Genomic DNA, 26,017 nt, shown 5'->3' on the forward strand with positions numbered 1-26,017 from the left:
TAGAGTGAATAATGTAGAGATGGCGTGAAAGGGGAAACAACAGTGTACTTTATAGGTTGTTATGTGTTATTTCTAGCAACTAATGTTTTAAGAGCGATTAGATGGTAGACTAAGCTGAGTTCGGCTATGAGAAGCTAGATATTCTGTATTGCTTTTATGAACAAATCTATGTATTTTGATCATCAGCCAGGCTGAGGGGTAGTGTTATAATTGTCTCAGAAGATTGAAGAGCCCAGGAAAGACACATGAATTGTTATCCACTGTACTTTATGGAGGAGGGGCCCTCTCAGTTATTTCTAGAACTGGGGTGATAACGGATGGGTCCTCTAGCAATTACTGATATCCTGGAAGCCTAGGTGAAACATGAGGTGAGTAACCCCTTGCTTTTAGTTTTTAACATGAAACTCCTGATTCTGAGAGCTGGCCTGTATAGACTGGAATAATTCTGCACCAACAAGGCACAGTAACTTTTAATAGGATGACTGTGACCTAGAAGTACAGAAAATGAAGACAAGCATGGACAGGATATTGGAGTACCCATAGTGATAAATCTCAACAATAAATGATGCATATTTATTTAGTACCTACTGTTTGATAGGTACTGTTTTAGGTGATGTATGAACAGTAGTGAATAAAGCACATAAAATACAAAAACATAAAAATTGCTTTTCTCGTGAAGAGAAGTAGTAGGTCTCACCACAGCAGCTTTTCAGATAAATGAGTGATTCCTTTGATTACTTATATATCAGGTTTCAACTTAAATGTCACAGTGTTGACCTGATCAATCTGTGTAATTTAAGTAACTTGCGAAACACCACCACATCTAAAGAACTATGTGCTCTTGAAACTGAACTCTGCTCAAAAAGTAATGACTTCAGGGCCGGCCATGGTGGCTCAGCAGGCAGAATTCTCACCTGCCGTGCCAGAGACCCGGGTTCAATTCCTGGTGCCTGCCCATGGAAAGAAACCAAAGTAATGACTTTGGTATAATCTGGCCTAACATAATTCTTGTGTGTGTGTGGGAGCTGTAGTTTGAGAGGTCATAAAAGAGTGCAGAAACAGAGTGACCTGAATTAAGAGCTCACTGTAAACTTTGACTCTCAGTAGGAACTTGAGATATTCCTTTATTTTGTAGGTAGAAATGGAATCCATAGTGTCTTTTCCAATAACTTTTTGAAACCTCCTGTACATAAATTTATTCTCTGATTCAGAATTTTAAAAAAATCGTATGTTTAATCTTGCTACCAATATCCACCTTTCTACAGATCTGTTGACATATTGGAATTGACGGAGCAGGAAGAATTGCTGAAATTTCACTATCACACTCTCCGCCTCTACTCAGCAGTCTGTGCTCTCGGGAACCACCGCGTGGCCCATGCCCTGTGCAGCCATGTGGATGAACCCCAGCTCCTCTATGCCATCGAGAACAAGTACATGCCCGGGTTACTGCGCTCTGGCTACTATGACCTGCTGATCGACATCCACCTGAGCTCCTATGCCACTGCTAGGCTTATGATGAACAATGAATTCATTGTCCCCATGACAGAAGAGACCAAGAGCATTACCCTTTTCCCTGATGAGAACAAAAAGCATGGCCTCCCGGGGATTGGTCTCAGCACTTCCCTCAGACCCCGGATGCAGTTTTCCTCCCCCAGTTTTGTAAGCATCAATCACGAATGTTACCAGTATAGTCCAGAGTTCCCACTGGATATCCTGAAGGCCAAAACCATACAGATGCTGACAGAGGCTGTTCAAGAGGGCAGCCTTCACGCCCGGGACCCAGTCGGGGGAACCACCGAATTCCTCTTTGTGCCTCTCATCAAGCTTTTCTACACCCTGCTCATCATGGGGATCTTTCACAATGAGGACTTGAAGCACATTTTGCAGTTGATTGAGCCCAGTGTGTTTAAGGAAGCGGCCACCCCGGAGGAGGAGAGTGAAGTGCTGGAGAAAGAGCTCAGCACAGAAGACCCAAAGCTGGAAGGAGCTGGTGATGAAGAAGCCAAAGGGGGTAAGAGGCCGAAGGAAGGCCTGCTCCAAATGAAACTGCCAGAGCCAGTTAAATTGCAGGTAATCAGAAAAAAAGATAGTGAATTTCAGAATCATTAAGTGCTGAGGTGTGGAATTTTGCTTTTGTCTCTTTCTGTGTACAGGTGGGTGCACTCATATAGTCCTGTATGGTGGTGATTCTTCATAAAACTAAGTTCTTGTTGTTTGTTTGTTTTTTAGAGAGGTGCCAGTCTGATGTGCTTGCATTTGAAATGAAATGAATGAATTTTCAAGTAGAGTCAATTGACAATAGTTAAAGCTAAATTTCGTGTTTCTGTCATGTTGATTTCCTTGGTGAAGTACATGTCTGTCATAGACATCTGTAAGAGTTGTATATGTGTGTGTTAAGTGTGTAAGTGTGCTTGTGCATGTGCATATCTGTGCATGTGTGAGTGTGATAGAAAAGAGCAGAGAAGGTGGGCTTTAATTCCACCAGCCGTTCTTCTCACTCTTTATTCATTGGCACTTTCCTTGTATCTTTTCTCTTGTTTCTGCAGATAAATTTAACCTGTAATATCAATTATGTTGGAATTCCTGAATTACAGGCATTAAATACCCATTTTGTACCTCCACTCCACTCTTTTTAACCAACTCTTTATCTGGAACACTGGTATTCCAACAGATGTACCTATTCTCACATAGCAAGATTTTACTTCCTGCAAACGTGTTTCTGAGTAATCAAAGACATCGCCTGTCTTTGTGCTCACCAAGAAGTATGAAGGTCCTATCTTAACACCTCTTTAGTTCAATGAAGACAATTTGATATTCCTATCACTGACAGGCTGTTTTGCTCTTTATTCCTTCTGTCTACGTTGATTGACATGTCTTACCTGTGCCAGGCAGTTGGTGCTGGGTGAAACAGATGTGTCCCTGCCTTCAGAAGCTCACAGCCTATGGGGGAAATAAACATTTCTTTATTTCTTTTAAAATATTTTATTGTTAATTGCATTAAAAGCTGGAAGGAAAAGTAATGAATTATTAGAATAAAGGAAATTCAGACTAGATTAATCTGAGAAAGTTTGGGGAAGGTCCTTCTAGGATGGAGAATTTAGGCTAAGGTCAGATTGAGGACTTGGAGTACAATAGATGCAGTGGAGGGGGTGGAAAGTGTTCTGAGAGCTTTTTACACAGAGAAAATAGCACGTCAGAGGTCCTGAGGCAGGAAGAAGACAGCATGGCTGCAGCTGAATGCCCAAAAGGAAGCGGAAGGAAGGGATTCCAGTGAGTTAGGCAGAGGACACTGCATATTGGCTTAAGCCTGTTTGCTGAAACCTGCCATGTTATGAATTTGAATTTTATTCTGTGTAACTAAAACCAATGAAGAATATTTTAGCAGGAGAATTTTATTGTAAAAAAATTCAGTCTAGGTGATGGGAGAAAAATAGATAAAAATGACTGGATGGGACAGAGTCCAGTTCAAGAGGCCACTGACCTGGTCCAGACCGCGGCATGGTGCTTTGCATTGGAGTAGGGCAAAGGAGATAGAAGTAGATGGACTTAAGGGGCATTTTAGAGATGGAAGTGGCTTAAATTGGTTTATTTCAGATGCTGACACAAACATTTTTAAAAGTCCTCTTCAATACCACTGTGCATTTATATTAACTGATATTAAATGTATTTGAGTGTTTTACTAGCATTTTGCTTGTTGGGCAGAACATTTTCTAGTAAGACTTGTTTCTGCCAATGTGCGCTATTTATTAAAAAGTCCTTTCAGCTACCCTTAAGAGAATACCCAGCTAACCATTTAAAAAACAAGAAAACTATGAAAATACATAACTTATGTAAGACATCTGGAAGTATACAATTCTAGAGTTGGTACAGTAGCTCAGTGAAATCAACCAGGGACCCAGCTCAGCATCTCTCTGCTCTGTGGTCCTCAGCGTATGGTTTTCATCCTAAGACATATTGCCTCATTCATTCTTCTAATTATCATTTCATTACCCAATTACACTCATTTTGAAAGGAGGATATTCTATTCTGTTTTTAAGGATGGAAAATCTTTCCCAGAAGACCCCTAGCAAAAAAAAAAAGGGTACAGCGTTTCCTTTCGAGGGTGATGAAAATATTTTGAAATTAGACAGAGGTAGTGATTGCACAGTTTTGTGAATCTAAATGTCACGGAATTGTTCATTTTGAAATGATTAGTTTTATATTATGTGAATTTCACCTCAATAAAAGAAAACAGTTTAAAGCAAAAGCAACAAAAGAATAACAGTCCCAGCAAACTTTTCCTAGTATATCTCCTTGGTCATAGCACCCCATAGCTGCGGGGAGGCTGGGAAAGTATTGCCTACCAAAGGAAATTATATTTGCTATGTTTGGCTTAGAAAAATGATGTTTCATCCTCTAGGACTGAGCACATGGCTTCCTACACAGAATCAGGATTCTCCTTGTAAGGGAGAAGAGTAGGTATCTAAGCGTCTGTCACAGATTAATGTTCGGTATATATTTAATATTTGAGGATTCAGAAATTAAATCTGTTGTCTTTTTAATTGTCCTCTTAGATGTGCCTCCTCCTCCAATACCTCTGTGACTGCCAGGTCCGGCACCGGATAGAAGCCATTGTAGCCTTTTCAGATGACTTTGTAGCCAAACTTCAAGACAATCAGCGCTTCAGATATAATGAAGTTATGCAAGCCTTAAACATGTCAGCTGCACTCACAGCCAGGAAAACGAAAGAATTTAGATCACCACCTCAAGAACAGGTACAAGAATGAACTGAGAGATTCTTTTTATTTGCTCTTTAGCTTACTTGAGATTGCAATATTATATCAAATGTTACAAGTGTGTTTTTTTACCCCTGTTCTGCTTCAACTCGCCGGGTTGATTTAGTCAGTATTTGGCTTCATAAAAAGAACTGGCTAGTTTAAACAAAGAGCAAACTCTTAAAAGAGAACAGGTGTATCATAGACTCTGGGGGTGGGGGTGGGGGCCGGTGGACCAGATTCTGAGGTTTGCAAATAGGAATACTATCCAACAGCAAAGTGCAGGGTCTTCTTTAGCTGGGTGACACCGTCATCACTGATAGGAACCCTTGAGTCCTAGGAGGAAAAGCTAGAAGCTTTCTCTTTCCTTTCTAGAATAACCAAATTCTCTGCTACCAAGTTTGCTAGAAGGTTTTTCACCCTGTTTGTGGTTCTTAGTCTCGTTACCTCCAAATCCAGGTCTCCACAGGATAGAGGCGAGTCTAGGTCACAGGCTGAGCTAAAATGTAAGCCAGTCTGGGGAGGTGAGGTTTCCAGAATCTACCTTGGCGTGGGACTCATAATGTGGGAAATTGTGAAGATGTAGGGATGATTATCAAAAGATATGATTGAGCAATTTCTTTTTCAGTGTCTTACCCTCTATATTAGTTAGGATTCTCCAGAGAAACAGAATCAACAGGAAACACTCACAAATAGAAAATTTATAAAAGTGTATCTCACGTGACTGTGGAAATGCAGAGTCCAAAATCCGCAGGACAGGCTGTGAAGCCGACGATTCCAATGGAGGGTCTGGATGAACTCCACAGGAGAGGCTCCCCAGCTGAAGCAGGAAGGAAGACAGCCTGTCTCTCCTGAATCCTCCTTAAAAGGCTTCCAGTAATTAGATTAAACATCACTCATTGCACAAGATACTCCCCTTGGCTGATTACAAATGGAATCAGCTGTGGATGCAGCTGACATGATCATGATTTAATTCTATGAAATATCCTCATTGCAACAGACAGGCCAGCACTTGCCCAACCAGACAAACAGGCACCACCACTTGGCCAAGTTGACACATAGACCTGACCATGACACCCTCATCATTTCCCTGTATATCCAAGGTGTTCATGAAGTAATTGAAGGATTTATTCTTTCTCAGCAAAATGTACTTTTTATGAGAGGAAGAAATGGAATTTAGTTTGTTGCTAAATATATAATTTATTGAGCAAAGAACAAGCCCAACATCTCCCAGCCTATGTTAGGTAAAATACCAGTGGAGGGCTTCCACTTCTGAGAAGATGGAATGTGTGTACTTTTCCTTAGTTTTCCTTCTAAATACAACTAAAAGCCCTGGAAATTACATGTATGACAAATACATGAAGACTCAAAAAATGGAGGGAAATAAAGCAAGTGGACTAAAGAACTCAAGACCCAACCAAGAAAAGGCACCATGGTGGGTTCCCCCGATTTACTGTTTGACTCATCCATCCCAGACTTGGAATTGAAGAAGCCAGCCATGCAGAAGCATCAGTGAGGACAGACCATAAAAGCTCCACAACCACCTGCTCTCTGTAGTCAAAGGACCAAGACAGGGGCGGTCTAGCAAGATAGAAAACCCTTAGACAATAGCTGTTCTACTCCAACCAAAACCAATTAAAAAAAAAAAAACTGTGGCCCCACTTACACTCATGACAGCAAAGGCAATAGGGGAGCGTAGATGTCTCCTTTCACCAGGCTCTCACAAGGAGCCCCATTTCCCACCTGGGGGGGATCAGAGAAGGCCAAGTCAGGAGTCAGAATTTTCACAGTCACTGAGTGGTAACAAGTCCTGCCTGCCTACCCCTGCAGTGTCTGGAGAGACCCTGGGGGAGAGTCGTAAGAAGGCGCAAATACCCTTTCCAGCCACAGTGGTTTCAGCAAACAATTAAAATCATAGAGTGTATTCTGTGACCCCAGTGAAATCAAACCTAGAGAGCAGTAACAGAAAGATAACAGGGAGATTTCCAACCACATGGAAACTAAACAGCAAATTCAAAATAATCCTTGGGTTGAGGAGCAAGTCTCAAGGAAATTTTAAAAATACCTTGAAGTGAATGAAAATGAAAATACCATGGCCAAAGTTGTGGGATACAGAGCAGGGCTGAGAGGAAAATTTATGGCAATAAATGCTCACAGAAGAAAAGAGGAAAATGCTGGAATCAATGATGTAAGCTTCCACTTCAACAACCTAGAAAAAGAATAGCAAAATAAACTCAGAAGGAGGAAAGTAAAGACACAAGCAGAAATCAATGAAAATGAAAAACAGTAGATAAAAGCAGTAAATAAAAAAATTGTTCTCTGAAGCAGTCAATAAAATTGCCACATCTCTAAGGAGACTGATAAAGAAAAACAGAGAAAAGATGCAAAGTATCAATATCAGGAATGAAATAGGCTGCCACTACAGACCCTACAGATATCAAAAGGATAATAAGGGGGTACTATGAACTACTATACACATAATTTTGACAGTTTAAAAGAAACGCACAATTTTTTTCTAAAAGCATATACCACTACAAGTCATCTAATAAGAAATAGTTCGTTGTTTTAGTCCTATAAGTATTAAGCAAATTGAATTCATAATCTAAAAATCTCCCAGAAATGTAATCTGGAGGCCCAAATGATTTCACTAGAGAATTCTGCCAAACATTTAGTGAAGAATTATTAACTCCAATTCAATGTAATTTCTTCCAGGAAATAAAAGAAGATGGAACTCCTCTTTTATGAAGCTGCTATTACTCTGATACCAAAACCCAACAGAAAAAAAAAAAGGAAAAAAGTCTATAAATCAATACCCTCATTTGTTTAGATGTAAAGATCCTTGACAAAATTAGCTAATAAATTCAGCAGTATGCAAAAGAAATTATACACCACGACAAAGTGGGGCTTATTTCAAGGATGTGAGGCTGGTACAATATCTAAAAGTCAATAAATGGTAATACACCATATTAACTGACTAAAGATGGAAAACTCACATGAATGTATCAGTTGATGCAGAAAAAGCATTTGACAGGATTCAATACTTGTTCGTGATAAGAACTCTCAGAAAACAGTTATAGAGAGGGATATCTTCAACTTGAGAAGGAGAATCTACAGGAAATTTGCATCTAACATTGTACTTAATGGTGAAAGATGAATGCATTCTCCCTAAGATTGGGGACAAGGCAAAAAGCAAGATGTCCACTCCCACCACTCTTCTCCAACTTAGTGATAGATATTCCAGCCAGGGCAGTAAGGTGAGAAAAGGAAATAAAAAGCATGCAAATTGGAAAAAAGGGAAGTCACGCTTGCCGTGATACACAAGTGACATGGTTTCCTTTGTAGAAAATCCCAGGGAATCTACAAAAACACTCCTAATAAATGAGGTCAGCAAGGTTACAGGGTGTAAGGTAAATATATAAAAACAAATTATATTTCTGTATATTAACAGTGAGCATGAGGACACTGGAATTTTATATGCAGTGGCATCTATAATCACCCAAACAAATGAAATACTTAGGGGTAAATCTATCAAAACATGCACAGGACTTGTGTGATGAATACTGTAAAACATTGATGAAAGAAATCAGGGAAGATCTAAATAAATGAAGATATGTACAGAGTTCCTGGATCATAACACTCAACAAAGTAAAGATGCCATTTCCCCCCAGGCTTAAGGAAATTCCTGGTTTATTGAAATGAAACCCCAATTTTATTGAAATTGAACCCCAAGTTTAGTGAAATTTCTGTCAAAATCTCAGCAAGATTTTTGTAGATGTGAATAGTAATCTAAAATTTATGTAATAAAGCAAAGGAACTAAAATTGTTAAAACACTCTTTGGGGTGGGCCACAGTGGCTCAGCAGGCAGCGTTCTCGCCTGCCACGCTGGAGACGCAGGTTCGATTCCTAGTGCCTGCCCAGGCATGCCAAAAAAAAACACTATTTGGAAAAGAATAAAGTAGGAAGAATCACTATTCAGTTTCAAGAAGAATCAAGTCTCTAGAGTACTGGTGGAGAGACTGACAGATCAACAGAACTGCATGTGAACCCACGAAAAGACCTATTCAGATATGCCCAACTGCTTTTTTGGCAAAGGACCAAAGCAATTCAGTGAAAGAAGGATAGACTTTCAGCAAATAGTGCTGGAGCACCTGGACATCCATACACAGAGCTGAAACTTCAGCTAAGCCTCATACCCTTTATAAAAATGAACTCAAAATGGGTCACAGATTTAAATATAAAGCATAAAACTTATAGCAAGAAAAATGGGTGGTAAATCATTCTGACCTGGGGTTGGCAAAAAGTTCTTAGACATGATACCAAAGTCATGATTCATAAAAGAAAATATCAATTGGACTTTATCGAAATCAAAAAACTTCTCTCCCTCTCCCCCTCCTCCCCCTCCTGCTCCGGCTGCTCTCCAACCACCACAGTGCCCTCTTCCCCCGCCTTCACCGTGCTCCTCCGCCACCAGCCTCGACAGCCTTGCCGCCCTCAACTTTCCTCCTCCAGAACAGCTACTGGGGGAGTGGAGATAATACAGAGCAGCTCCCGAACACGACGGAGATCAAAGGGACAGCGTACCCCATCCTGGAACGGCTGACTATCTGGGAGAACCAGCTCCGGTGAGATCACCAAAGGGCACGGGCTTTCCTGGGTGGGATGGCAAGCGACCGGAGTCCCTCCCTTCCACCTTCCTGGGCCAGCTGGTAGAATTGGACAGGCAGTCCCCTTTGGCCGTGGCGGCTGGTGCCCCCACCACACGAGGCCCCCCGGAACAACTGAGATAGTTGGGTCGGAAATCCCCAGACTGCGGAGAACAGTGACCGGGGGATCCTTTCCAAACACGTGACTCCCCCGTCGGCTGGGAACAGTGTACTCTCCCGGGCTGCGACAGCTGGCGCCCTCCCGCCACGCTTGGTGCCCCGGGCCGACTGGCTAATTTGGCCGGACGCTCTCCTGTGCTGCGACGGCCGGCGACCCTCCCCGCGTTTGGAACCCCGGGCCGGCTGGCATTCTTCCAAGACGCTTCGGTTGCCGAACCTCCCCTACGGCGAGAGTTTTCCAGAGTTGAGGGACCCACAGCAACTTTCGCTGGTGGAACCCACAGACAGGCGTGTGCCACGAGCGCCACCTACTGGGCAGGATAGGAAGAACAGAACCCAGAGATTGCGCAGAAAAATCTTTCAAGCTGTGGGGTCGAACACCGGGGAAATCTGACTAAATGCCCAGACGCCAGCAGAAGATAACGGATCACGCTCAGAAAATTGAACATATGGCCCAGTCAAACGAAGAAACCAATAGTTCAAATGAGATACAGGAGCTGAAACAACTAATGCTGAATATACGAACAGAAATGGAAAACCTCTTCAAAAACGAAATCGATAAATTGAGGGAGGACATGAAGAAGACATGGGCTGAACATAAAGAAGAAATAGAAAAACTGAAAAAACAAATCACAGAACTTATGGAAGTGAAAGATAAAGTAGAAAGATGGAAAAAACAATGGATACCTACAATGACAGATTTAAAGAAACAGAAGATAGAATTAGTGATTTGGAGGATGAAACATCTGAATTCCAAAAAGAAACAGAAACTATCCGGAAAAGAATGGAAAAATTTGAACAAGGTATCAGGGAACTCAAGGACAATGTGAACCGTACAAATACACGTGTAGTGGGTATCCCAGAAGGAGAAGAGAAGGGAAGAGAGGAGAAAAACTAATGGAAGAAATTATCACTGAAAATTTCCCAACTCTTATGAAAGACCTAAAATTACAGATCCAAGAAGTGCAGCGCACCCCAAAGAGATTAGACACAAATAGGCGTTCCCCAGACACTTACTAGTTAGAATGTCAGAGGTCAAAGAGAAAGAGAGGATCTTGAAGGCAGCGAGAGAAAAACAATCCGTCACATACAAGGGAAACCCAATAAGACTATGTGTAGATTTCTCAGCAGAAACCATGGAAGCTAGAAGACAGTGGGATGATATATTTAAGTTACTAAAAGAGAAAAACTGCCAGCCAAGACTCCTATATCCAGCAAAATTGTCCTTCAAAAATGAGGGAGAAATTAAAACATTCTCAGACAAAAAGTCACTAAGAGAATTTGTGACCAAGAGACCAGCTCTGCAAGAAATACTAAAGGAAGCACTAGAGTCAGATACAAAAAGACAGAAGAGAGAGACATGGAGAAAAGTGTAGAAAGAAGGAAAGTCAGATATGATATATATATACAAAAGGCAAAATGGTAGAGGAAAATATTATCCAAACAGTAATAACTCTAAATGTCAATGGACTGAATTCCCCAATTAAAAGACATAGACTGGCAGAATGGATTAAAAAACAGGATCCTTCTATATGCTGTCTACAGGAAACACATCTTAGATCCAAAGATAAATATAGGTTGAAAGTGAAAGGTTGGGAAAAGATATTTCATGCAAACAACAACCAGAAAAGGCAGGAGTGGCTATACTAATATCCAACAAATTAGACTTCAAATGTAAAACAGTTAAAAGAGACAAAGAAGGACACTATATACTATTAAAAGGAACAATTAAGCAAGAAGACATAACAATCATAAATATTTATGCACCGAACCAGAATGCCCCAAAATACGTGAGGAATACACTGCAAACACTGAAGAGGGAAATAGACACATATACCATAATAGTTGGAGACTTCAATTCACCACTCTCATCAATGGACAGAACATCTACACAGAGGATCAATAAAGAAATTGAGAACCTGAATATTACTATAAATGAACTTGACTTAACAGACATTTATAGGACATTACATCCCACAACAGCAGGATACACCTTATTCTCAAGTGCTCATGGATCATTCTCAAAGATAGACCATATGCTGGGTCACAAAGCAAGTCTTAACAAATTTAAAAATATTGAAATCATACACAACACTTTCTCGGATCATAAAGGAATGAAGTTGGAAATCAATAATAGGCGGAGGCCAGAAAATTCATAAATACATGGAGGCTCAACACACTCTTAAACAACAAGTGGGTCAAAGAAGAAATTGCAAGAGAAATTAGTAAATACCTAGAGGCAAATGAAAATGAAGACACAACATATCAAAACTTATGGGACGCAGCAAAGGCAGTGCTAAGAGGGAAATTTATTGCCCTAAATGCCTTTATCAGAAAAGAAGAAAAGGCAAAAATGCAGGAATTAACTGTCCACTTGGAAGAACTGGAGAAAGAACAGCAAACTAATCCCAAAGCAAGCAAAAGGAAAGAAATAACAAGATTAGAGCAGAAATAAATGAAATTGAAAACATGAAAACAATAGAGAAAATCAATAAGACCAGAAGTTGGTTCTATGAGAAAATCAACAAGATTGATGGGCCCTTAGCAAGATTGACAAAAAGAAGAAGAGAGAGGATGCAAATAAATAAGATTAGAAATGAAAGAGAGACATAACTACTGACCTCACAGAAATAAAGGAGGTAATAACAGGATACTATGAACAACTTTACGCTAATAAATACAACAATTTAGAAGAAATGGACAGGTTCCTGGAAAGACATGAACAACCAACTTTGACTCAAGAAGAAATAGACGACCTCAACAAACCAATCACAAGTAAAGAGATTGAATTAGTTATTCAAAAGCTCCCTAAAAAGAAAAGTCCAGGACCAGACGGCTTCACATGTGAATTCTATCAAACATTCCAGAAAGAATTAGTACCTACTCTCCTCAAACTCTTCAACATAATCGAAGTGGAGGGAAAACTACCTAATTCATTCTATGAAGCCAACATCACCCTCATACCAAAACCAGGCAAAGATATTACAAAAAAAGAAAACTACAGACCAATCTCTCTAATGAATACAGATGCAAAAATCCTCAATAAAATTCTAGCAAATCGTATCCAACAACACATTAAAAGAATTATACATCATGACCAAGTAGGATTCATCCCAGGTATGCAAGGATGGTTCAACAAAAGAAAATCAATTAATGTAATACACCATATCAACAAATCAAAGCAGAAAAATCACATGATCATCTCAATTGATGCAGAGAAGGCATTCGACAAGATTCAACATCCTTTCCTGTTGAAAACACTTCAAAAGATAGGAATACAAGGGAACTTCCTTAAAATAGTAGAGGGAATATATGAAAAACCCACAGCTAATATCATCCTCAATGGGGAAAAATTGAAAACTTTCCCCCTAAGATCAGGAACAAGACAAGGATGTCCACTATCACCACTATTATTCAACATTGTGTTGGAAGTTCTAGCCAGAGCAATTAGGCAAGAAAAAGAAATACAAGGCATCAAAATTGGAAAGGAAGAAGTAAAACTATCACTGTTTGCAGACGATATGATACTATATGTAGAAAACCCAGAAAAATCCACAACAAAATTACTAGAGCTAATAAATGAGTACAGCAAAGTAGCAGGCTACAAGATCAACATTCAAAAATCTGTAGCTTTTCTATACACTAGTAATGAACAAGCTGAGGCGGAAATCAAGAAACGAATCCCATTTACAATTGCAACTAAAAGATAAAATACCTAGGAATAAATTTAACCAAAGAGACAAAAAACCTATATAAAGAAAACTACAAAAAACTGTTAAAAGAAATCACAGAAGACCTAAATAGATGGAAGGGCATACCGTGTTCATGGATTGGAAGACTAAATATAGTTAAGATGTCAATCCTACCTAAATTGATTTACAGATTCAATGCAATACCAATCAAAATCCCAACAACTTATTTTTCAGAAATAGAAAAACCAATAAGCAAATTTATCTGGAAGGGCAGGGTGCCCCGAATTGCTAAAAACATCTTGAGGAAAAAAAACGAAGCTGGAGGTCTCGCGCTGCCTGACTTTAAGGCATATTATGAAGCCACAGTGGTCAAAACAGCATGGTATTGGCATAAAGATAGATATATCGACCAATGGAATCTAATAGAGTGCTCAGATATAGACCCCTCATCTATGGACATTTGATCTTTGATAAGGCAGTCAAGCCAACTCACCTGGGACAGAGCAGTCTCTTCAATAAATGGTGCCTAGAGAACTGGATATCCATATGCAAAAGAATGAAAAAAGACCCATCTCTCACACCCTATACAAAAGTTAACTCAAAATGGATCAAAGATCTAAACATTAGGTCTAAGACCATAAAACAGATAGAGGAAAATGTTGGGAGATATCTTATGGATCTTACAACTGGAGGTGGTTTTATGGACCTTAAACCTAAAGCAAGAACACTGAAGAAGGAAATAAATAAATGGGAGCTCCTCAAAATTAAACACTTTTGTGCATCAGAGAACTTCATCAAGAAAGTAGAAAGACAGCGTACACAATGGGAGACAATATTTGGAAACGACATATCAGATAAAGGTCTAGTATCCAGAATTTATAAAGAGATTATTCAACTCAACAACAAAAAGACAGCCAACCCAATTACAAAATGGGAAAAAGACTTAAACAGACACCTACCAGAAGAAGAAATACGGATGGCCAAGAGGCACATGAAGAGATGCTCAATGTCCCTGGCCATTAGAGAAATGCAAATCAAAACCACAATGAGATATCATCTCACACCCACCAGAATGGCCATTATCAACAAAACAGAAAATGACAAGTGCTGGAGAGGATGCGGAGAAAGAGGCACACTTATCCACTGTTGGTGGGAATGTCAAAGGGTGCAACCACTGTGGAAGGCAGTTTGGCGGTTCCTCAAAAAGCTGAATATAGAATTGCCATACGACCCAGCAATACCATTGCTAGGTATCTACTCAAAGGACTTAAGGGCAAAGACACAAACGGACATTTGCACACCAATGTTTATAGCAGCGTTATTTACAATTGCAAAGAGATGGAAACAGCCAAAATCTCCATCAACAGAAGAGTGGCTAAACAAACTGTGGTATATACATACGATGGAATATTATGGTTGCAATCACTCTGTTAAGAGGATGAAAAGGCAAGCTATGGCTTCAGAGAAAATATTTGCAAATCGCATACCTGACAAAGGACTAATACCTTTGTATTAAACAGTAAAAAAGCAACCAATCTAATTAGAAAATGGACAAAAATACATAAACAATGAACGTGGATATACAGGTGGCACATAATCACATGAAAAGATGCTCAACATGTTTACATCTGAGGGAAATAGAATTAAAGCACAGTGTGGAATCTCAGTATGCGATTATGAGATTGGCTAAAATAAAAAAATAGTGATGGCACCAAAGGCTGGCATGGATGCAGAGAAACTAGATCGTTCATTCCATTGCTGGTTTGAATGTTGAGAGTGGTACAGCCACTCTGGAAAACAGTACAGCAATTTCTTTTAAAACTAACTAGGCAACTAATACATAATATACTGTTGTGTCCTGGGCATTTACCACAGAAAAATGAAAACAGGTCCACAGAAAAATGAAAACTTAGGTTCATATAAAAACCCATATACAGGGCAGGCAATGCTGACTCATAGCAGAGTTCTCGCCTGCCATACCGGAGACCCAGGTTCGATTCCTGGAGCCTGCCCATGCAAAAAAAAAAAAAAACCAAACAAACCAGAAAACTATATACAAATGTTCATAGCAGCTTTATTGGTAATAGCAGACCAAAAAAAAAAAGGAAACTACCTAGATGTTTTTCAACACATGGATGGTTAAATAAGATATGGTACATCCATCCATGGAATTCTACTCAGTTGGGTCTAAGGCAGTGAACTACTGTTACACAATACAGCCTGGGTGAATCTCACAGGAATTATGCTGAGTGAAAAAAGCCAATCTCCAGTATTTATACGTTGTATGATTCCATTTAAATGACATTCTTGAAACAAATTATAGAAATGGAATCCAGATTATTGGTTGCAGGAATCAGATGAGAGGAACAGGAAGGAGGTGTTGCTATAAAAAGGCATAAGGAGGCATCTTTGTGGTGCTGGAAATGTTCTCTATTTTAACTCTGTTAATATCAGTTTGCAGGCTATGTTGTAGCAGAGATGTGCAAGATATAACCGTTGTGGGAACCTGGGAAAGGGTGGGGGGACCTCTCTGTATCATTTCAACAGTTAGCTCAAAATAACAATTTCATTTTTATAACTCACATTTGAAACTTCTACAAGGAAAACTTAAGTGTGTTCCCTAATGTAAAATTATGGGACAACAACACACTTTTCTTTTATTTATTTAAATCTAAAACTTGGGTGGGCCACGATGGCTCAGCAGACAGAGGTCTTGCCTGCCATGCTGGAGACCCGGTTTAGATTGCCGGTGCCTGCCCTTGTAAAAAAAAAAAAAATATATATATATATATATATATATATATATATTTTTTTTTTCTCTCTCTCTCTTTTGCATCTGTGTTTCTCAAAAAGAGTTCTTAAAAATATTCAATAGATTGTATAAGTTAGCTAGAAAAATAAATGATAGAAATCAAGGAGAAGTATAATAAAATTTTTTTAAAGTAACATTTAGATTCCTTACTTGACTTAATAATGCTGAAAATATACATGAGTCTAATATGTTGTGGAAATGAGAAAGAGGACGCAACACTATTTGATGATTTGCCACATATTATTCTTTGAACAATTTGATTTGTTTTGTGGTACTAGTTGGGTGGTAGGCATTGATTTGTCGCCTGTGAGCAACAATTTGTGACTACCCAAAAGCAGATTTTGAACATTGTCACCTTTTAAGATCTTTCTTTTTTCACTCTGACAATCCTGAATTCACCTTTCTCTTCTCCCTCATTTTCTCTTTCTTGTCTTTGTGAACTGCCAGATCAATATGCTCCTCAATTTTAAGGATGACAAGAGTGAATGTCCATGTCCTGAAGAGATCAGAGACCGACTGCTGGATTTCCATGAGGACTTGATGACACATTGCGGTACGGGCTTCTTGATTTACAGTTCTTATTGAATGTATACTTTAATCTGCATTTATTGGTACAGATACACACATTTCCTGCTGGGCGCTCATATGAGAATATTTATTATGGCAAAATGGTTAACTGCCTCTTTGTGCAAAGCAATCAGTGGTAATAAGATGATCAGAAAAATCAGTAAAACAGCAGAAAATGATGACAGAAATCTTTTCTCTTTCCCTCATTCCCGCATTGGCAGGCAGCAGGAAGGACCCAAAGGGGCGTGTAGCCAGTTGCTTTTGGTGGAGAGAGGAAAATTGGATTGCTTTAGTCTAAAACAATTTGAACACAAATGGATGTATTTAAACTGGTTCTGGAGCCTTTTTTTAGGATGGGCCTAGGAAAATCAGCATATATCTTTTAAAAATAACTCAAGTCTGGGGTGCGAGGGTAGTTCAGTGGTAGAATTCTTGCCTGCCATGTGGGAGACCCAGGTTTGATTCCTGGTCCATGCATTCCCCCCACCACCGCCCCCGCCAAAAAAAAATTCAGCAAATGGTGCTGCAATAATGGGATAGGCACATGGAAAAAGAATGAAAATGTGACCACCACTGTACAAACAAACAAACTCATGTCTAAGGAAACTGTCAGTTGTCCAGATCTAAGAGAAATCCCCCCACACTTTTATTCTGAGAATTTTGAAAACAGAATTGATTTTTAGGAGTTTGGGATATTCTTCTTTCTTCCTTAATGCAGTCATGTGGATAACATCTGTGATTCAGTGAAATTTAAAGAATTATTTCTTAAGTGGTGTGTGTGTGTGTGTGTGTGTATGTGTGTGTATGTATATGTATATGTCACCAGTAGTGTTTATTTTTACTTTTATTCTAATAAAATAAAAATGCTATCTTTCATACTAATTCAATTTATGAATGAAGCACCACAAAATGACTTTCAGAAAATTATAGTATATATATATATATATAGTATAAATAAAAGAATACTCTAAGATGGTAGAATTGTTGTTTCAGATATAAAATATTCCCTGGTTTATGATATCTAATGATGCCTGAGCTCTGTGTCTCTCAACTTAGCAAAATACCACAGACATTTTCAAGGCTAGTAAGGTGGATAAGAGTCCAGGGAGTCCTTTTTAGACAGGACAGGGCTGTTGGTCTGGGCAGACCATCCCCAGAGTTTGAGATGTTGTCCTGGCTGCTGATAGCTCTGAGCTCACAGTAACAGGGAAAAGCAGAAAGAGGAAAGAAGAGGCCTATGATGAATCTTATCTATGATTACTGGTAGGCAAGATGACTTCATTCATTGTTGGCCAATGCTTTAGACATGGCAATAGTGATATAAGCTATGAGTGGACAAAGTTGTTAGGCCCAAGAGTTATTTCCCCCAAATGTATTTTTTATACATTTTTCTTTTCTGCTTTATTTTTATTTTTCATTTTAGGAATTGAGCTGGATGAAGATGGGTCTCTCGATGGAAATAATGATTTGACAATCAGAGGACGCCTGCTCTCCCTGGTAGAAAAGGTGACATACCTGAAGAAGAAACAAGCAGAAAAACCAGTTGAGAGTGACTCCAGGAAGTCGTGTAAGCAGTATGAAATGGCACTGGCAAAATGACTCAGCTACTGCAATCTATTCATCCTTTAAATGAATATTGTTCTAGATGAGCCAGTGAGATAACTGAATTTCCAATTATTAAATCAGACTATTAAATAGATGCCTGTAGGTGCCATAAATAGATACCTGCGTCAAAGTTTTTTCCTTGGGACAGGTGGAGAGCAGCATTTAAAGGGTGGATGGAACGTCTTAGAGAACTAAAATTTATCTATTTAATCAGAGACTATATGAAAGTATAAAAGGAGCAATTCTACTTTCATATCAAAATATTATGTTGTTGCTTTTCAAATATCTATGCATAAAATTAAACCTTTTCTTAAAGTTAAAATAGATATTGTCTTTTAGAATATTTCTGTTGTAAAATATTTTCTTAAATTTTATGTATTTCCTTTTCATCCATATCCTCCTTAACTGGAGAATCACAACTGCTGCTCCATGAAACCACACTGATTTTAAGAACTCTTTTATTAACAGCTTTTTTTTTGAAAGAGAAAAATAATTCACTAAAAGTTTTGCTGTTTTTCTTGACTTTTTTTTGGCTTGCAGTCAAAAACCTTTGTTCATACAGTTACCTCTCAAATTGTTCTTCAGTATCATAAACAAATTTGGTTCGTCTTCTTCAGAAAAATAGTTCAGAGTTTCTTGGGAATCCCTTTTTATTTTCAGGTTCATCATCTTGACCTTTTAAAAATGACTACGTGATTTTGAGATCTATAGAAATATTGGAAGTTGCATTGCAAATAATCTGTGAATAGCTTTTAATACAGCTTCATAGTCTTATCCTTTTGAAAAAAATTTTAAGTGACATTTAGGAATCCAAATTTAAGTAAAAATCTAACTACACTTTTTACTATAATTTAGTCATTTATAAATGAATCACCATTTATAGAGACAGTTGAATAAACATAAACCTCTCTGAATGTCTGTGACAGATCTTCATGAAGATAGATGATGTGAGACCTTCTGAGAGGAATATAATGGAGCAAAGCAATGAAAGTAAAAGCAGGGGGTGCAATGGTAGTTCAGTGGTAGAATTCTCGCTTGTCATACAGGAGATCTGGGATCAATTCCTGGTCCATGCACTTCCCAAAAACAAACAAACAAAATTCAATAAATGGTGCTGCAACAACGGGATACTCACGTGGAAAGATAACGAAATGTCCCTGCCACATAGCATACAAAAAAAATAAAAGTAATAGGGTACCTTGTATTAATTGCCATATGACCAGTTATTCAAAGATTGCCAAAAGTGGTTTGAAAAAAGTGACTAATTTTGAACAGTTTAAACTCTATAAATATAACTTTCAAAAGAAAGGTTTGTATATTTTTATCCTTGAATGCCCATCACTGATCTTCATTGAAATATGTATGATCTTAATTGAAGTTTGTTTTCTTCAAAGAATAGTCCTAGCTGTTTCAATTCTGGTACAAGTACAGAATCTAGTTTGGGGGCTATAAGGTATGCAATTGAAATAGCCAACTGATTTGTCTTTCTTATTGTTTTCCTATTTGGTTTGCAATCTCCATGATGACCTCACAGCCACTCTTCAGCAGTTGATTTCGGAGACCATGGTCCGATGGGCTCAAGAGTCTGTCATTGAAGACCCTGAGTTGGTGAGGGCCATGTTTGTGTTGCTGCATCGACAATATGATGGGATCGGGGGTCTGGTCCGGGCACTGCCGAAGACCTACACTATAAATGGTGTGTCTGTGGAGGACACCATCAACCTGCTGGCATCTCTTGGTCAGATTCGTTCTTTGCTGAGTGTCAGAATGGGCAAAGAAGAAGAGAAGCTTATGATTCGTGGATTAGGGTAAATTGTCTAAGTCTTCTAAACCTTTGCCTTATAATTTCCTCTTTTATATTGTTTTATCTTAGTAGTAGTACAATAGGGGCATTAATGCAGAAATGCCATCTGGATGAAATGATCATTAAATTAGATATAATTCTAGAGGTATGCTTTAAAGCTAAATAAGGTTGCTCAGTAGCAAAATATGACTAATTTTACAAATACATGTTAATGTAGCCGTGATATGCAACAAGCACTATAATTTTTTTTTAATTCTTCAGTCATGAGTAATTATATATAAAAATATAGTTTAATAAACACATTAAAATCCATGGGGGGAAAAATATCTATGGAGGGAAGAAACTCACCAGCAGGAGATTATAAGGATGCTTATCTGTATCTACTCGGGCCCTGAAAAAAGGAAGGGAAAAGAAGTCAGAAAATTTAACATCATGAACTTGTGCTTCATATGCATTTGGAGATTAGAGTCTCATAGCTTGAGGATATCCAAGCTGAGAAATCATCATAAAAGTTGGTCTGGAGGGATGCTTTCTCAGTTTAGGTAACAGTGCATGAAATCTTTCAGGGAAAACCTAAATACTACCAACAATTATCCTACAATCAAAAATTGCAAAGCACATAAGGAAACAATCCACCAGGAGTGAGGATATGCAAACACAGGTAACAGTGGCTTTAGACTCCCAAGAATTTCAGATAATAGAATGGCCAGTAGATTAAAATCAATGCACTTAAAATGGTTGGAAAATGGAAAGGAATCAATAAAATCCCCAAGAATAAGACATGCCAAAAATCTAGGAAGATTTAGAAAAGATCCAAATAAAATTTCTAGAAAAATGTAATAATTGACATGAAAAAAAAGAATTTATTAAACATAGCTAAAGAAAAAATTAGCAAATTGGTTCATAGATCTGAGGAAATTATGCAGAAATGCAGCACAGAGATGTAAAGATAAGGAAATATGGAAGAGAAGTTAGGAGATGTAGAGGATAGTATGGGAAGTTCCAGCATAAACTGACTAGGATTTCTAGAAAAAACATAATAGATAAATTGAAAGATGAGAACATTTGAAGAGCTATTGGCTTAAATTTTTCAGAACTGGGAAAACAGGAATTCACAAATTCATAAAGCACATTAGTTCTACATCCTTGGTGGAATGCACCATGGAGGGGGAACCTGCATATCACCAAAGATAAACAGATCATCTCAAAACAATAGAGAGAAAATCTGGAATGCTTGCATATTAACAGTATTTAAAGTTTTCAACAGCAAAACTATAAGTCAGAACTCAGTGAATTACCACATTCAAAGTTCTGATGTAAAATAGCCATCAACTTAGAATGTGTTACCCATTTAAGAATTCAGATCTTGAGCTCCTGCTTAGCAATTTAGAGTTGATACCCCATATTCAAGAGTGAAAGCAAAGATATTTCAGAATATTTCCTTATAGTCTGTTATTGAAAGAGCATCTAACATTTTAATCTTAAAGACTGCACTTTACGAAAAAGAAAATGGAATTCAGAGGATAAAACAGGATGCAATTAGTTTCAGTAAGTATACCGCTGGTGTATATATAGGTAAATCTAAACAATCATTAACAAGAATGAATGATATGGGGGCTATAATAATAAGATGAAGTTAAAATACCACATAAAATCAAATCAAATTATGCTATATGATGTTCTCACACAAAACATCTAAATGTGCAGATGAAGAAACCTGGAATGTAGAATGTAGAAGGATGCAAATGATAAAAACAGAAGCTCATTCAGTCATATAAATATCACACAAATAAGAATTAGAGTTGCTTCTTTGAAAAGAAAGACTAATGAAGTGAGCTAAACTTATTTTTAATTTGACTGAACTCAAAAACAATTCTGAGTGAAGGAAAACAGGTATAGAAAGATATAGTTTGATTTTATTTAAATACATTTTAACTCAGAAACAACACTCTACATTAGTCATGGACTTATTACATATTTAAAATGATAAAAGTGGATTTTATTCCAAACTTTTGAGAATGTTGGTTTGAGAAGAATCATGGACATAAACTATGTGTACACTAAGAATATGTATTTTAATGAGATAAAGAAAAAGGGGGAACAGGAAAGCTTAAATAGTGTAAGCAAATTGTAGAGACTTGGTTTATAAATGCCTGAGCATGAGTCTTTTCTGAATACCAGTATTTAAATGTTACTACTTTTTAAATTGCAATAGTTAAATTTAACCTGAAGAGTCTCTCCGAAGAAATTATCTTAATTATCCAAATGCTGAAAAGAAAGTCTTCGGGGAAATGAAAAATGTAGAGCACTTTCTTTCTTAAAAGAACGTGCAACAGTGTTTGCTGGTAACATATGTAAATCACTTGGCAGTGATTCAAAATTACGAAAAAAAATATAATGCTACTATTTTGTGTTATTAGAAATATTCCATGCAAAGGACAGGCTTAATAAATGGCAATCCTCCCTTTAGGCAGTCGAATTATAAACCTATTTGGTTTACTTAGAAGTAAGACCAGACAAAGTTTTTCACTTAAATATTTCCCCAAATTAGTTCATTTAAAAGGATTTGAGTTAATGAGAGAACAGATATGGTGATTGCAGTTGTGGTTTGAGAGTTGAAAATTTTATTGACAAATGTGTGCTACATCTGATGTGAAACTAAAGGTTGCCTTTCTTTAGTTACCTTAATGTCTTCTTGTATGAAATAGATCAGACATATATTACCCCCTGGGGCCCCAAATGACTTTTCTGAGTCATGCTATCTACAATTCCTCTTTATTTTTTTTAAAAAAAAGACAACAACAACAAAAAACAGGACAGTAAGAATCATACCATTCTACTTTCTTCATAGAGCCAGAGTAATCAAATTTAGCATATTGACTAAATAAAATAGAAGTTCGCCTGGATTGATGAAATCAGATTGAAGGGAAGCTTTCAGTTTTCTTATGAGGTGTTACTTTCTTGCTATAGCTTTGACAGAATAGTGTTTTATAGAATACGCTTGCATCAGTTTGATTTGTATTAAAATAAAAATCAACAGAGCTCTTTATTTGTAAAAATAGTACTTACTAAACATTAAGGTTCTTAGAAATATCTTGCCACATATCTATTGCACTCATATGCAGTGCAGTAATAATAATTTGAAATACTTTAGGTGTCATCTACGCCTGTGTTTTTTTAAATTGAATGTTTATTTTAATGAGTTGGATACCTATTCTTCATGTGTATTTAGTTTCTGTTAGAGAATATGTATTTTTAAAAGGGTTTCACCAAAATAACACAAATGTAACAGAAAATAATGATAGTAATTATGCATACAAATAATGAATGTAATACTACAAATAGTATATATGTGCAAAACAGAGATGGTTATATATTAAGAATTTATACAGGAATTTTCATATAAATATAACACTGATTCATATTACTATACCAAAGAAAATTGTGTACATAGCTGGATGTCCATAAATTAGGAACGATAAGTGTCTAAAAATATATATCAAAAAAATTGTGTATTTAATGCTTTTCTTGTAACTGAGAAGAATTCAATACTTGTAGATCATTTTTAGTAGACTATCAGCATCTTTGAGGAAAATTCAGTTAGTTGCAGCCACTTTTGTGGCTTCATTGTGATTGTTTTTACTGTTTCATACAGGTCAGTATTTATTTCTAAAAGATATCTCCGAACCTCAGATAAACTGGCATTTAAATTCTACTGTCACCTCTGTGCTTCCCCCCATACCTACCCTGTCTTTTTTAGGGATATCATGAATAATAAAGTGTTTTACCAGCACCCGAATCTCATGAGAGCCCTTGGGATGCACGAGACGGTAATGGAAGTCATGGTAAACGTCCTAGGAGGTGGCGAGTCCAAGGTAAAAAAAAAACCTTTGATAATTGCGATGTCATTTATTATAACCTCGCAGAGGTTTAGAGTACACGTTATTAACAGAGAATTTCTTAAATCTTCTTAGAAGGGTTGTTTTTTACAGAATGTTCTTTGGAAAAACAAAACTAACCCTTAGGGAGTGAAAGTTGGATATGTGACTATTTTTTAGTTAATATTGATAAAAGTTTATATTTTAGACTGTGCAATCTGCTGGCTCTTAAGTTATTTTCTTCTAGAGGATATTTAAGCTTTAAAAGTTAATACTACACCAATTGTTCTTCTGATTTTGAAGTATAGATCAATTTCCTTCACATTAGATGTCCCTAACTCAGGCATGTTCTTAAGACCCATCAAATTCTCTTAATTCAGATTAAAATTAGTGCCTTTAAGTTCTTGATTCGGATCTGGATTTGAGAGTGATGCTCTGGAGTATACTGTATTTGTTGTAAGACCCTGAAATGAATTTTTAAGTGACTAAAACGTAAAATAGAGTTTCTTTAAAACCAAATTAGTAGAGTAATTTAAGACCTAGTTCATGTAGATCAGTGCAATTTCATGACCTCTGATATATAAAATATATTTCACTATTTTATGAATTTTAAGATTTTCTTAACATATAGAAATAAGTGTGTTTTTCCTATGTTCATTCTAGTTAAGAGAGCAATGGGGGTGTATTTGAACAAGGTTTAGCCTCCAAGGGAGACATGGTTGAGGTAGCCTGGCAGGCAGAGCTTTCCTGTGGACCACTCTTAGCCAGCAGGCAATGTACACATTAATGAGTTTGTGAAATCCTGGGGTATCACCCCCCGCCCTATTATGTGGTTCATAAATTGTCTCATTGAATCCTTTCTCCCCTTACCTGAAATAAGTATCACTGTCTCTATGGTTTCAAGTTCACAGAACTGAATAAAAGAGACTGCATAATTTCCCACGGAAATAGGGCTAATAGTACCGTAGTCAGGAATCACGACTGCATCCACTTGATCCCTAAACCGAGTCCTTGCACCTGGGGTAGGGCTGTAGCCTAATTCCAGGTCCAACGCCCGATGGTGATGGGGTCTCTGGTTCAGTGGCAGCCTTGATTTTCAGTGGCTTGAGGATCAGGGGAGCCAAAGTCCAGACATTCAGAGGTCTTGAGTATCTGAAGCTTGGCTGGCCTGGGTACACTTGGGATTCACAATGTGATTAAGACCTTCATTTCTGCGTGCAATTTTATAAAGGTCATTCGCTTTCACACTGAAGGGAATGCTTTTTTTAAATGTAGGAAATCACCTTTCCCAAGATGGTGGCTAACTGTTGCCGTTTTCTGTGTTACTTCTGTCGTATAAGTAGGCAGAATCAAAAAGCTATGTTTGATCATCTTAGTTATTTACTGGAAAACAGCAGTGTTGGTCTCGGTAAGTAAATGCTTATCTTTTATTTAATCTTTAAGATACAAAAGATTGTGTGTGTGTGTATATGTGTATACACTGCATCTAGGAGCTATGTCTCAATGTATATTAATTTTTAATCAGTATTTTGTATAGATTGCATTTAAAAGTTACATTTTAAGAGAAAGTATGGTTTTATATGGAATTCTATAGTTACAACACAATCCGAGTTTTATTTCATCTTCCTTTGGATTAACAGCCTCCCCGGCTATGAGGGGTTCGACACCACTGGATGTGGCAGCAGCCTCTGTGATGGATAATAATGAGTTAGCCTTAGCTTTACGTGAGCCAGATCTGGAAAAGGTAAGCAACGTTCCCGCCATATGTGTTTATGCGAGTTATGCTCCTTTGTCGTTGTTGTTCAAGTAATAAAGAGCTAGCAGTTTAAGGTAATGTATTTCCTCTGAACATTTAGACTTTTCTGTGTGAATTTGGGCTAAGTTATCAACTTACTCTCCGTTCCTGTAAGTTTTTGTCCTTTGGCAATATCTGCTGTCAATTTTATCTTAATCATACGGTTTCAATTTCGGAAAAGGTCGTTTTAACATCTCATTCATACATCTGTAATATACGGAAGTTGATATAAGCCAGTGAAAGGCATCAGTGATACCGTAATGCCATGTGTTCAAAGGCTAAGAGG

At 37.7% G+C, this 26,017-nt stretch overlaps 1 protein-coding gene across 2 annotated transcripts in view; it reads left to right on the top strand.

Annotated features, from left to right (window-relative positions):
- Positions 1 to 26,017, top strand: part of RYR2 (ryanodine receptor 2) — a 779,580-nt gene that overhangs the window by 545,617 nt on the left and 207,946 nt on the right. For both annotated transcript variants that reach the window (XM_077168436.1, XM_077168435.1), the window contains 8 exons: positions 1,266 to 2,070; positions 4,554 to 4,754; positions 16,530 to 16,635; positions 18,073 to 18,216; positions 19,789 to 20,062; positions 23,819 to 23,933; positions 25,212 to 25,344; positions 25,577 to 25,680. In XM_077168436.1, the coding sequence (XP_077024551.1) occupies positions 1,266 to 2,070; positions 4,554 to 4,754; positions 16,530 to 16,635; positions 18,073 to 18,216; positions 19,789 to 20,062; positions 23,819 to 23,933; positions 25,212 to 25,344; positions 25,577 to 25,680 (1,882 nt within the window). The remainder of the gene's footprint in view (positions 1 to 1,265; positions 2,071 to 4,553; positions 4,755 to 16,529; positions 16,636 to 18,072; positions 18,217 to 19,788; positions 20,063 to 23,818; positions 23,934 to 25,211; positions 25,345 to 25,576; positions 25,681 to 26,017) is intronic.

Source organism: Tamandua tetradactyla, chromosome 7 (assembly GCF_023851605.1).
Source record: "Tamandua tetradactyla isolate mTamTet1 chromosome 7, mTamTet1.pri, whole genome shotgun sequence".
In the NCBI taxonomy this organism is placed as follows: Eukaryota; Metazoa; Chordata; class Mammalia; order Pilosa; family Myrmecophagidae; genus Tamandua; species Tamandua tetradactyla.